The sequence below is a fragment of the Hyperolius riggenbachi genome, chromosome 4, assembly GCF_040937935.1.
Source record: "Hyperolius riggenbachi isolate aHypRig1 chromosome 4, aHypRig1.pri, whole genome shotgun sequence".
NCBI classification, from domain to species: Eukaryota; Metazoa; Chordata; class Amphibia; order Anura; family Hyperoliidae; genus Hyperolius; species Hyperolius riggenbachi.
Window position 1 is genome coordinate 293,635,822 of NC_090649.1, and position 14,708 is coordinate 293,650,529.

A 14,708-nucleotide genomic window follows, 5' to 3' on the forward strand; every position below is an offset into this window, starting at 1 on the left:
ATATTTACCTTCTGCGATCCTGCGCAGGCGCACAAGCCGCTCTTCCTTCGGGTGAAGGGGGAAATAGCCGAACCCGATCGATCCGCTCTACTGCGCAGATGCGAGTCCTTTTGCGCCTGTGCAGTAGAGCGGATACGATCGGGCTCGGCTATTTCCACCTAGCCCCGAACGAAGAACCGATACTGTGCCTGCGCTGGATCACAGCAAGGTAAATACATCAACCTTGTCAGGCTTGTCGGGGGAGGCTTCGGGGGAGTCAGCGTTGGATTGCCTGCAGCTACAGGGATGGGGGAAGCCTCACTGGGACCCTGAGGCTTCCCCCTCAAGGTAAGTACCCCCGGGTACGTTTTTTAATACAGAGTCTCTTTAAGAAAACCAAAACTCTAGGTATAAAGCACTGTGTTGAAGTAAAAATCAAGCAATAAAAGGAGTAGGGGTGTTAACTATTTAGAGTGATTGAGAAATGAGCGACTTGATAAGGCAAAAGAAAAAGATGTTTTTCCGCTTTACATAATAGCAATTCTTGCTTTTGCCTGGCATGTGGCCTTACTCATTTTTAAGTAAAAACGTCTTAAGCGTTATTTGAATGATATATTGGTTTATTCCTTGACCATTCACTTGCATAATTTTACTTTTAAAACAAATGAGAAGGCTAAAGAGTGTTTATCATATTTGTTTTTACTACTTGATAACACTGTGATGATTTTATTTCTTTTGCTGCAGATCACATTCTATTAGGTAAGAATATTCTCTTATTCAGAATAATGTGTGCTATATCAAAAAGTATGTAGAGCTTATTCACACATGTATGTGTCATGCAGCTAAAGTGCTTCAGCAACAACAGCATGTTTACACGAGTGTTCTAACTTTTTTACAGAGGTTTATAATCCATACATTTTCTGCTGTCAACACAGAAGGTGGATATTGCTATAGCGGTGTTTACACTTTTCGTTTTCAAAAGCCAAAATAGTTGTTCATGATTGTTTCAGTGGTGCTGTATGGATAGTATAAGCTACCCAACAAAACTGGACTAGACTTATTATCAGTTGTCTATTGTTAACTGATTGGAATTCCCTCACCACCCAGATCTTTTCAGACTGTAGCAATGTTTTCTGAGTTTTGTGAATTATGGGATCATGTATTGACCTTTCACCACCTCCCACTATGTTAAAACTAACACCTAAAAGCAGATGTTTTAAAAAAACATCCAACCCAGGCTTGTTGGCTCACGTGTAAGATCTACACTGGACCTGTGTGTATATTAATGGAGTTGCCTAAGTAAATGAGAACTACACCAAGAGTTTTTTTTATACATTATGTGAGACTCATGACAAGAATTAAAGTATGTTTACAACTGAGTATATGCACAGGCAACAGGTAACTACATTGCACAGATTCCTAAATGTTTGAATATCTTAAAAGTGTGCAAATTATGCTGCTGTGTAGTTTTTATTTATTTTTGTGCACAATGAAGTTGTCCATCGCTGGGGGTGAGTTGATCCTCCAGGCAGATCACTTGCCCATCGCAGGTCGGGTGCCTATGTACATATGCTGATTATCAGCTAAGGTGGTCGTTATCAGCGGACTCAGCCGACTTTAGTCAAGTTTGTGTATGAGGCTTCAGTGCCATTGTTTACTGAGTAAACCAACCAATAACAGGTCCACTGAGATCCCTGACCTTGCAACTGCTCCACTGTGTTCTAAAGCTTCACCTAGGACAAAAAACAATACATTGGGTGTTCTTTCTTCAGTTGGTATAAACTAAATTAAAGACAGCAACTCAGTAAAAATTGCTGGATTGGGAAACTAATAAACAGTATAGCGCACATAGTGGCAGCATTTCCTAGGGATTACTATCAGCGCATGTTTGACTACTATCTTTAATGAAACACAGGTATCCTGATAAGAATGGTACTAACTAACTTGTGCTTTTACCTGGAGGGATGTGGATGTTACCTTCATTTCAGGACTTGCTACTAATGCATCAGTACCCTTGATGAAAACTGTGGCCTGATTATGAAGGATTTCCAGGTCAGCGATCATGGGAATTAAGTAATGCTGCAAATCTGGCCTGGCATTATTAAATGGTAGCATTTATTTGGAAGCCTTTGGATGGAATCAAACAGTAGCAGGAGTGGTTGAACTGTTAGTGAATCCCTATTTGTTTGGGCTCTGGCCCAGCATAAACGCAGGCCAGTTTTGTAGCATTATATAATATCTCCATCATGGCCTTAGTAAATTAGACCCACAGTGTACTGCCATACCCATCAATATCTTATTCACTCTTACAAGTAATGTTAATGTTTTTATATGCTGACAAAATGCTTTGTACAGCAGATTGCAGCACTGTGCAGTAGACGCATTTGTCTCCTAAGCCTAAATGACATGCTTTGTATGTTGTACTATGAATTGTTTGAAAAGCTGTGTTAATACATCATTTACTGAGTTTCTTCTCCTTGTGACAATGCTTACAATGGCAGCTATTCTATCCGTCACTCTATAAGCATGCCAGCAATGAGGTAACTATACTGTGATTTTGCATGCCGCTCAGTGCTAGGTGTGTTTAGTCTGCTGTGTTCAGTTCATTTTACACGTTAATAAACCATTGTATGTGTATAGCTATATGCAGTTATGTCACATTGTGCTCCTTATTAAGGATTCCTAATCGATTAGCATTAAAGACAAACTCTGGTTTTACACAGAGGAAAAAATCTTTCCATGGTATACATATTGCAAAATGTCACAAGACCCTTACCTACGTCTGGTCTGTAAATACTGAGATAGCCCAACCCACTTGCTCAATAGCTAAATCTGTGATAGTTGTTAGTATGCTCCTTAAGGCCCAGAACCCTCTAAAAAGCGCAAAGCGCTATCGCAATGGCTAGTGATTTGTGATAACGTTTTTTAAGCGATTTTGGGAGCGAATTCCCTGCTACTGTACAATTCATTAGAATGGAAATGCTCCCAAAATGCTGCATGTCCTGCGATTGCAATTTCCTTAATCGCAATCTCTCTAGTGGAATCTGTCCCATGCATTTACATAGCAAAAGGACATAATGATCCGCACCACCTTCAGCAATGAATCTTCATTTATTGGTATAAAAAGACATACAATTAAAATATAGAACTACAGTATAGGGCAAGACAGTCCACTGTAAAGGGCTACCTGCCCATCTTCAAGTTGCCCAGTTCTAAACGTTGCACACATCAATACAGACATATATACACAGTGTGTCCAATCAGAAGAGACATGCAAATGCGAGGACTTGATGGGGAACTGCTAATTTAAATGTGTAAACCATGCCCACAATAGAAACAAACCCTCTGATTGGTTGCAAGCATTACTATGTTTACACTTAGCAATAGCTTTCCCAAAACGATCAGGATGGTATAATGATCATAATAGATACCTGCATAGCATTCCCTAATATTAAAAATTCGTAGGAGGCAGGAACAGGCGCCAAAAATTGTGTATAGCTATGCCAGATTACACTTACCCTTCGGCATCAAGTTAGTCTCTTCACCGTGAAGCACCATGGGAGAAGGCCGACCAATCAGTGTTGTCAAAGGCGACCGCCGCCGGCAAGCACTCGAATGCCGACCTATCAGAGACGCTGCCTACAGGGAGAGACATCACCCAATGAGCGTCACTGCAAACGGACGCCGGCATATTATAATGGAAAACCGCCGACCTATAACAAGACCGCTATGTCCATAGGGGCGGGACAAAGGTTGTAAACAAAACAACGTCATTAAAAATCTACGGAGCCGATCAGTTCGCCGCATACAACTACATGGCCCACATAAAAGCAAGGCCAACCAATCCCAATAGGGGAACACCCCTAAAGGCAGTTATCCAAACAGGTTATTCCTGTTTTCTGATGATGATGGGTTCACGGACATCTGGGCCAAGATATGGAACAAGGCCTCCTTTGATTCTATGGTCCATATGATTTCAAGAATACATCAGGAGCTTCCGAGGTTAGAGGTGAAAATGAGTGCCTTAGAATCTGAACTGAAAGAGATCCTCACAGATAGTGAATTTCAAGCTCATCTAGACTCTGCGGAAGCTAAAATGAAAAATTTCTCTGAATCATTAGAGGAGACAAAGAGATCTAAGTTTAAACGTGACCAAGGTGACTACACTGGTGGTTATGTTTATAGCTGGCAGAAACGAGTATCGGCCAATACCAGAAAATCTTATGCACCTAGAAAAGGGAAAAAACCCAGAAAACCTAAGTCTGGGAATACACGGAGCGATCTGGCGGCTCGATTAGCCGCCGGATCGACTCCCGCTGTGTACCTGTGCGTCCCCGCGGCCGCCCGGATCGATTCCCGCTAGACCCCGCGGGAGCTTCCTTATCTGCCGCTCGATTTCCGCTATTGTCCGCCCACGGGTATCGAGCGGAGAATCGATCCGCGCGGTGATCGGACCTGTTGGAAATTATCAATCGAGCCGTCAGCGGCTCAATTGATAAGAAAAAAACACACCGTGTATCCCCAGCATAAGGGTAATAAAAATCCTACCAAATCATCTGGGGTGGAATCTTCAGGTGGAGAGGCCTCTAGCTCTGATTTTTTGTCATCGAGAGATCCTTCTCCAGATACAGGAACCACAAGACCAGACGTGGTGGCAAGAAACATACATACCACTGATCAGAACATACATACCACTGAAAAGAATATCTGTTTTTCCTTTTGATGTTGCATGTATAAAGCTGTCTGTACCACCAGCTTGCAAACTAACAGGATATAAGCCCGACGAAGGCTGCAAGGCCGAAAGCTTGCTTATTTTGTTCATTTTTAGTTAGCCAATAAATGGTATCATCCTGATTTAAAAATTCTTGCCATACAATTGAGGAAGAGATAGACGCTCCATCAGTTGTTGTGAACATCTCACAATATGAACTTACACCTTCTGAGAAGAAATTTCTAGAATATGGACTTTCCTTTAGTCCTACTTTTTTTCCAGATTTTTTTACACTGGATATTGAACTAAATCGTTTTTTCAGAACTTTAAAACTCAAGATTTTTTCTGCATTCCCTGCCCTGATGCAGTTTTCAATTTTTCAGCACCTGCTAATGTAGATAGTTTATCTCTTAGTGAGTTGGGCCTTAGAAATAAAAGCGCATTTACCCCAAATAGTCATCCAGCTATTGATTTACCCCAAATAGTCATCCAGCTATTGATTTATTTATGAAGAGAGTTGGGGATGACCTTAAGAAGGTAGACAGATCTGTAAGAACAGGCCAAATATCGATTAACCACAATTTGAATAGCATAGGAAGGGAGGCATTGAGAACATAACCTCAACATTATAATACGTCCAGCTGATAAGGGGGGGTAGTAGTGATTCTTGATAGAGATTATTATATTCGTGAGGTTTATTGTCAACTGTCGAACGGGGCAGTGTACAGGAAATTGGATGGCAATCCAATTTTGTCGATTATTGGGAGGATCGAAGCCATTGTGAATGAGGCAATGAATAAAGGCCTAATTTGTGACGATCTCTTTAAGTTTTTGATTAATCGACATCTGTCAACTCATTACTGTACACTCTCCCCAAAACTCATAAAAATCTTTTCTCTCCTCCAGGTCGACCTATTGTTGCTGCTACTAATTCCATTTTTTCCCTTTTAGCTTGTTTTCTCGATCGGATCTTACAGCCATTTGTTGTTGGTCTACCCTCTTATATTAAGGACACGGGAGCTTTTTTGAGTGAGATACACAAGTTTGAAGACATAGACGACCAGTGTTTGCTAGTTACTTTAGATGTGGAGAGCCTCTACACCTCCATCTCTCATGATGGAGGTGTGGAGGCTGTGGAGCATTTCCTCTTTACATCCTCTGATTATGATGACCCACAGAGATCCTTTTTACTCTCTTTATTGAATATCATTTTGAGGGAGAATTATTTTCTTTTTGATGGCCATTTTTATCTGCAGTGCAGGGGAACGGCAATGGGGTCGAGTGTGGCTCCCGTTTATGCTAACCTCTTCATGGGACTTTATGAGGAGGCTTTTGTATATACCTCTTCTTTATTTCAGAAATATGCAAGATGTTGGTTTCGCTATATTGATGATGTTTTATGTTTGTGGGCGGGGCAGCACTCGGCCTTGGTCTAATTTGTCGATTCCCTGCACTGCAGATGTTCTGAAATCAGACTAACCATTAATAGTGATTGGTCGCGTATTTCCTATTTGGATACTCTTGTGATGAAGGAGGGAGGGAAATTAGTGACCGATCTGTATCGTAAAGAAACAGATAGAAATGCCATACTCCATTATAAAAGCTTTCATCCCCAACATATGATACATAATATTCCATAATATTCTGATAGGTCGGCGTTCGAGTGCTTGCCAGCGGTGTTCGCCTTTGACCAAACTGATTAGTCGGCGTGTCCTTCTCCCATGGTGCTTCACGTTGAAGGGACTAACTTGATGCCGAAGGGTAAGTTTAATCAGGCATAGCTATACACATTTTTTGGCGCCTGTTCCTGCCTCCTACGGATCTTTAATATTAGGGAATGCTATGCAGGTATCTATTATGATCATTATACCATCCTGATCGTTTTGGGAAAGCTGTTGCTGAGTGTAAACATAGTAATGCTTGCGACTAGTCAGTGGGTTTGTTTCTATTGTGGGCATGGTTTACACATTTAAATTAGCAGTTCCCCATCAGGTCCTCGCATTTGCATGTCTCTTCTGATTGGACACACTGTGTATATATGTCTGTATTGATGTGTGCAATGTTTAGAACTGGGCAACTTGAAGATGGGCAGGTAGCCCTTTACAGTGGACTGTCTTGCCCTATAGTTCTATATTTTAATTGTATGTCTTGTTATACCAATAAATGAAGATCCATTGCTGAAGGTGGTGCGGATCATTACGTGCTTTTGCTATCTTTGGATCCTGTGGTGCCCGGGATTTGTTTTTCCAGCACACCTGCCATTCCAGATTGGATGGCTGGCCAAAGAGTGCAACTTCATCTATAGAGCCATCCATTTACATTGGCAGAGCATTTAGGGAAATCGCTAGCGATTGAAAGCGATCCCTAAATGCTCAAAAAAAAACCCACTCTTGTGGGTTCCAGGCCTTAAACTAGACCTGAACTCTTATACAGGACAGAAGGAAAACATAGAGAAATGCATATATTTAGAGAGTTTAGCCTGTCTAATTCGCCCTCATCTGTGACCAATCACAAGTTGTAATTTGATCTCTCCCCTTTGTCAGCTTATGGCCACAGCAGATAAGCTAATTTGAAAGCACAGGATGTTAACAATATATCTGCTTCCATGAAAGCAGGAAGTAGACACACTGCAGATGTATTGCACTGCAGGTTATTATGCTGTTGCGTATCTTTTAGAGCAGAAAGGAAGTTCTGAGTTCAGATCTTCTTTAACCTCCTTGGCGGTAATCCCGAGCTGAGCTCGGGGTATGCCGCCGGAGGTCGCCGCTCAGGCCCTGCTGGGCCGATTTTCGTTCTGAAAAAAGCAGCACACGTAGCCGGCACTTTGCCAGCCGCGTGTGCTGCCTGATCGCCGCCGCTCCGCGGCGATCCGCCGCGTGCAGCGGCGAAAGAGGGTCCCCCAAGCCGCCCGAGCCCAGCGCAGCCGGAACAAACAGTTCCGGCCGGCGCTAGGGGCTGGATCGGGCGGCTCTGACGTCAGGACGTCGACTGACGTCCATGACGTCACTCCGCTCGTCGCCATGGCGACGAGGAAAGCGAAACAAGATAGGCCGCTCGTTGCGGCCTATCTTGTTACTTTCGATTGCCGGAGGCGATCGAAAGTACGCTTCCGGAGCGCCCTCTAGTGGGCTTTCATGCAGCCAACTTTCAGTTGGCTGCATGAAATATTTTTTTTTTAATTTAAAAAAAACCACATTGCAGCCTCCCTGGCAAAATAAATAAACCGCCAGGGAGGTTAATCCCAATAAGTCAGTGTATAAATGCAGGAAGAAACACTGTGGCTCTGGCATTTCCCTTACATGTCACAGCAATCCCTCCAACATAACTGTCCTCCAACATCAAATTCCCATTTCATGTTCCGGCAATCCCCCCACCATAACCCCCCCTTCATTCTCAGTCCATGTCCTAGCAATCCCTTCTCAACATGGTCCCCTCCCCCAACATAACATACCTTTTCTCCACCATATTCCTGCAATAATATTACACCCCCTTTTGAAACCACAATGCAAATAAGTGCATATGTCTGCAAATGTTCTACTGTAATCAGTTTAATTCTTATGACTGCACATGTTTTGTGAGAACCACTGCAATAAGAATTCCTGGAACATTGTTATTAATATTGACTTATATAGTGCCAACATTTTCCACAGTGCTTTACTATGTAATTACAAGTCATAGGTACACAACACAAAGGAAGTAGAACATAAGTATGACAATTAATACAAAATGTGCTCTGACACAAAAACAGCAGGGAAGGCAGCCCTGCCCTTGAGATCTTACAAAGCAAGTCAAAAGGTAATCATCAAATTATTGTTATACACTGATCAGCCACAAAATGAAAACTTGTGTGTGGGTGTGACTAACATTTCTGTCAGCAAGTTATGCAGAAATTCAACAGGTCATCATTACTTTGTACTCTTATAAACACAAGAGTAGCAGTGGATGCCAGTGAAACACTAGTCTTCAGACCTACATTTTTAATCTTTGAAACAAAAATAAGAATGTGGAATTCTGGGAAAGTCCTATTTAGGATCAGTTTGAATAGGAGAAATACCCATCAAGCCATTAATTACATACCTAGCAATGATCTAATAGAATTGTTTCTGTTTGTGTAAACACTGAGAATTGCATTCTATACATGTGGGGAGAAGAATATTCTGGAAAAGGGTCTGACTACTATCATCAAAGATGCAAAGGATTATATTTGATTTCCAGTCATAGCCGGCTGCAGAGTACAATGCGAAGGTAATGCAGATAACATAAAAAATCACCAAATGGCCTGTGCAGAGTTTATGTGGGCACAAGCAGAGTTTCCTGAATGAATACATTGGTGTTCATGGTGTTTCTCTTACATAACGTGAAAGCTGCATGCTCAGTTTAGCAGTACCCGAGAGCTCACAGAATAACGGACACATATAGCAGCAAACACACGCATTGAGAACAAGTCGCGCAGAAAAGAAGACGTGACTCATTAAGCAACTTATTATGCAAAACAATTACTGTGTAACCTTGCTTTAGCGATAACGAGGACTAAAATACGTAGTATCTAATAATACCATTCACCTCCACAGTGTCAGACAACATAATTGTACTCTGTGAGTTTAATTTGCTGTGGTAACATGAAAATAAGAACAGGATTTAAATTTAGCAGTGAATGAAAAGCTTTACTGATCCAACGAGAGCAGCCAAGTGGGGCGTCTGTTCTTATAATTCAACTACGGGTGCCAATTGTGTAGGGTCTGGTTGGGGAGGGGGGAGGTGCAAGTCCTAGAACACTTCTCTTCCTGAATTGCTCCGTTTTCCTCAGCTTGGTAGTTGTGGCCCTCATACTCTGGATACTGCAGATGTATTTGGCAGGTCCTTTGATATAGTAAAACTTTACTAATTCCAAATAGCAGCTGTCCAATGCAATAGGTAATTACAGTAAAAACTATTTTGCTGTCTAAGGCCTTGTTCACATTATAAATCACCAGTGCTATCACAAGCGCTGAGCGATTTATGGAGCGATTTTCTAAGCGTTTTACGCTTAGAAAAGTGCTTTTGTGTAGCAATGTTTTTACTACTTCCTGACGTTAGTCAGGAAGTCAACTCTTTGCCCCAGAAATGAATATATACAATGTATTTATTCATTAAAAGTGCTCAGAAAATCGATTTTCAAAGCGCTTTTTCAAACGCTTAGCGATTTTCCTATCTTTTCTATTGAATCGCAAACACTCAGAAAATGGTGCAGGACCCGCGTTTGCGATTCGATAGAAAGCTCATCACTCATGTGAGAACACTCACATAGAGCAACATTGTAGAAGTGCTTTTAAAGCGATTTTAAAAATCGCCAGCGCTTACAAAAACGAAATCGCTCCAAGTGTGAACAAGCCCTAACACAGTTCTGAGAGCAAAAACTTATCAGTTTTTCTAATTTGGTGCAACATAGCTTTACATTCTAGCCTTTAGCACCTCGCTAAGTTGACTAAACAGCACAGTAAAACCATATTCATCAATTTTATTATCCAAAAAGGAAAAATGCTCATGTCTCAGAGAAACAAATAGGGCACTATCTAGGATGCTACCCTGGAGTCTGATCACCCCCCAGTAGTTTGTCATCCCTCCTTGTTCCTGCAGCGATTGGCTCTCTCCCCTCACTTGGAATAATGCTGGTGTAATGTGACATTTTCCTGCCATCCTCACTGTGCTGTGAGTCATCACCCCCATGCACAGTGTATTGTGAAGAACGTTACTCCCAAATTTTCTAAATCTTAGGCCTCCTACACCACGCAAATTTTGAGGGTAAGGAGGGGATCGTTCAAGCTACCTCTGTACTAATTTGCAACCCCCGAGCTATGCTGGTTCACAAGATAGGTGTGTACGCCATATTCTTGGTAGCCAGCAGTGCTGAGGGATGCAGTGAGTGTGTGTGTGTGTGGGGGGGGGGGGGGGGGGGGAGTCTCCATAACCTCATAATTTTGGGAGTATAGGAGTCCTAGCTGTAGATATATCAGCAGCCTAAGCTGATATGTACTGCATGCAGAGCACGATGACATAGCAAGAGAGAAAGGATCCTGTTGAACATGCACGCACAAAAATGCGTTGATGTAGCCATGGCCGAATTTCAGTCAAGGCCACATAGGCCATGGCCTAGGGCACCAGGAAGCAAGGGGCGCACTGCAGGCTGGCCCACTTATGCAGTCAAGCTGCCAAACATGTGAACTGGAGCAGTCAGGCAAGTGTGTGGGACTCAGGGGCAGTAAACGTGGGCAGCTTATTGTGTGTGACCTAAGCTGTCACTCATCATCACTGTCAGCCGCTCCTCGAGTCCAGCTCCACCCTCCAACCAGCTCCAATCTATCAGAGTGGAAAGCATAGATTTGTCTCATAAATGGCATAAAAATTATAACCATTCTGATCATTTCCGATGTAATCGATTTACACAGCAGATTGATAAAACGATTGACAAATTGGTCATTTGTAGTTGATTAGCACCATGAACACTGTCCAATCCAGTCAATTGGAAGGTTAATTGTTTAGTAAAATTGCATAATTAATAACCATCAGTGATTACTGGGACCAATAAAAGTGTGTCTGTAGTAGGGGGTTTGCTGTTTGGCAAGGTGCGGGTGGTGATAGTGGCCTTGGGCGGTAAATAGTACAAATCCGGCCCTGGATGTAGCAGCAAAATGTGATGGGCAGCAGAGAGTGTCATTACACTAGGCTCTTGTCTTGGCATGTACCTGGTCCCAGCTTTACAACATCATCAAGCCGGGACCTGACACATGCCAACACAAGAGGGGAGCTTTTACTAAGGAAATGCTATTTAGACACCTCCTATAGCCATGCATATTTTTTAAACCACACCCTTCCATAATAATAAGGCAACTCATTATGCTCATTGTACTTGTTTAAAGTAATGTAGCCAGAGGTTGGAAATACAGCCAGGAAGCTAGCATTGTGGGACAGGAGGACAAGGTGACCAAAGTGACAGCTTTAACAGCTATAAGATTACTAGAAATGATCAATGAGATGCTCATGTTTCTGACTAGATATACATTTTGTTGCAATTGTGTGTAGCTAGACCAATCAAATCAAGATGCTGCCAATTCCGTCTGAACTAATTTCTTTAATGCGAAGACTAGGTTTACACTGGCAACTGATAACAGATAACTGATCAGTTGTTCTGCGCTTTCTCTTTCAGTTGCTGGGTGTTTTCATCTGCTTTTATATGTATTGGGTCCACATCGGACACAAAAAGGCTGCAGGCAGTGCATTGTGAAAAAGATTTCAGTATAATGCATGGCATTCCTTCTCATGCACTACATATCAGTTGCCCATTGAGTTACAGCTGACACCAACTGATTCAATGTAACCCAGCCTTAAAGGGAAGGTTCACGGTCCCTAAAAAAAAATAAAATTGCTAATCCACTTACCTGGGGCTTCCTCCAGCCCATGTCAGGCAGGACGTGCCCTCAGCGCAGCTCCGCAGGCTCCCGGTCTCCTCCGGTGGTGCACCCGACCTGGCTAGGCCGGCTGCCAGTACAGCCCGGAGGACGTCCGATGACGTCAGTGCGCCCGCGTGAGGCGCATTTTGGAGCGCAGAAGAGCCCGACCTGGCAGCTGGCCTGGTCGGGTGCGCAACCGGAGGAGACCGGGAGCCTGCGGAGCTGCGCCGAGGGCACGTCCTGCCTGACACGGGCTGGAGGAAGCCCCAGGTAAGTGGATTAGCATTTTTTTTTTTAGGGACCGTGAACCTTCCCTTTAAAGGCATGATATTCTAGGCAAATATAAATGTGAAGTATTACTTGGGGGAACATTTCAAATGTTTATTGTGTTCTCTTTTTTGTCTGAGAGGAGGTTCCGTTCCTATTAATTTACATATTGTCATCCATTATAATAAGTACTTTTCTGAGTTTTAACTTGTTCAAGTACGGTAATTGTATTCATAGAAATTGCCAAGGCAGAGAAGGAAAGAGAGCTACTAACGATAGATCCTCAGCAGTGCTGTACTAATTACATAGGCACACTGTTTCTAGCTGTTGACAGAGCTACTTGGAAGAAGCTTGTAAAAGCAATAAATAAGTAGCTGTAGCTTATATAGTTCTGTAAACTGATGGAGGAACAATGGTATAATAATGTCAGAAACGTACATATTCTTGCCGGACTGTAGATACCGTAGTTAGACAGAACTCTTATGTTCATTATTGACTTCAAGACTGCTCTTGATGTCTTACAATAGCTATTCTTTAGCCAGCCAATGGTTAGAGGTCAGGTTGTGTAGGCCAAAGTCTAGGAAAGTAACATTTTGTATTGTGGCAGATACCACATTCGTTCCCATGTAAGTTGTTCGATAGCGAAATGCTGCTTAAACAGGATATCAAAATGTGTGAGGGTTGAACTACAGTATAGCCTTTTTCAGATCAGATTTGTAACTTGACTAATTAGCCAGCAGTTTAATTATATCCCACTCGTTCCTTGAAAGCACTGCCTAAACAATAGTATGGATATATGTTCACATCTCTACACTCCCCCGTAGCATGCGCGCACACGAACAGGGAGCGACAGCTGTCCACACGTCTCGCCAGAAAGGCAGAGACGCGGCGGAAGCTGTTTGTGAATGGAGCATCCCCCGGCCGGATGCTCCATTCACTCGCGTAGGTCTCCTGTCGCTAGCCCGCGTACTCAAGCGGGACTAGCGACAGTTCCGGCGAAGTCACGGCGACAGCTGTAGCCGGCGATTGAACGTGTCAATCGCCTGGCGACAGCTCCGACGGGCGACGGTTTCGGGGCGCGCGCGTTATACACACGGGCGACCTGTCGCCGCAACACGTGCGTGCCACGTGGCTGCGGCGCCGGCCGTACCCCGTGTGTATGAGCCTTAAAAGAGACCACATTAACCAAATGCAATTTCTACAGTGTATGTTTCTGGATAAAAGATGTGTAGCTTGCCATTGGGTCAGACAAATGCACTTCCTGCCTATTTGGATTGGTCCAGTTCCAAGCAACATTCAATTTTCATGCAATCTGGAATCAGCAACATCTCACAGAACATTTCTAAGCCAAATCTTTAGGAGAGTAAGTAAGGAGGGTGGATTAAAAATGGACTGCAACTCCTGCCATTTATAAATACCCCTCATGGTTCAGTGCACTACTCTGCCTTGTGGCCTTACGTAGCAGAGGGGTTGGGTGGTACATTTAGAAGTGTCTGTTGGTGACATGGCTATACTTGGGGGAGGTGTACTGGGGATACATGACCATACTAGATGTTCTGTTGGGGTGCATGACTATATGGGGGGGGATTATTGGGGGCACATGGCTATATGGGGGGGCTATTGGGGCACACAGCCGTACTGTGGAGTGGCGATTTGGAGGACACACTGCCTATTTATAACTGGAGGACATGCTGCTTCAATGTGTTATCTAGGAACAAGTCTGCCTGGATAATTGTTATTTTTGTGATGTGCTATTCAATTGTGTTGTTTTTTTCAGTCTGCATTTATAATACATGCTTATGTCTAATTGTCTTTCTTAGGTGACATATCCAATTCATTTAATTGTGTTATTGGGGATTATGCTACCCAATTATGTTATTTGTAATGAGGGCTCCCGGTTTATCTAGAACTGACAAAAGCTCAAATTTGGCTTTAGGTGATTTTTTTCGACTGAACATTCTCCAAGTGTAGCGAGTCCTCATTTTTAGGTAGGAGTTGTAATAGGAAGACTTAGGCTGGATGCACACTTAGCAGTGTGGGAACCATCGCTGTTTTATGCATATGATTTGTGCGTTTGTATTGTGTTTTCCATGCATTTTGCGTTCTTGTTTCCGCACATGCGTTTTTTTGCGTTTTGCACATTTTAATGCGTTTGCTGTTCGCATATACAAAACACATATGCATTTTCCTGTTTTTCTTTTGTGTTTTATGCAAATCACTAGGAAGACAAAAGGAAGCAGAAATACATCAGAAAATATTATTTAAAGAAAAAAACATATAAAAAACGCATGACATTGTGTCACCATTGACTTTCATTATGTGCG

At 42.8% G+C, this 14,708-nt stretch overlaps 1 protein-coding gene across 6 annotated transcripts in view; it reads left to right on the plus strand.

Moving 5' to 3' along the window:
• The window catches only part of TPD52L1 (TPD52 like 1), a 172,195-nt gene that overhangs the window by 140,062 nt on the left and 17,425 nt on the right, over nt 1-14,708 (plus strand). For 3 of the 6 annotated variants that reach the window (XM_068231460.1, XM_068231463.1, XM_068231458.1), the window contains 2 exons: nt 724-738; nt 2,481-2,519. The exons of 2 other annotated variants lie outside the window; for them this stretch is intronic. In XM_068231460.1, the coding sequence (XP_068087561.1) occupies nt 724-738; nt 2,481-2,519 (54 nt within the window). The remainder of the gene's footprint in view (nt 1-723; nt 739-2,480; nt 2,520-14,708) is intronic. One more of the 6 variants, XM_068231461.1, reaches the window with a different exon arrangement.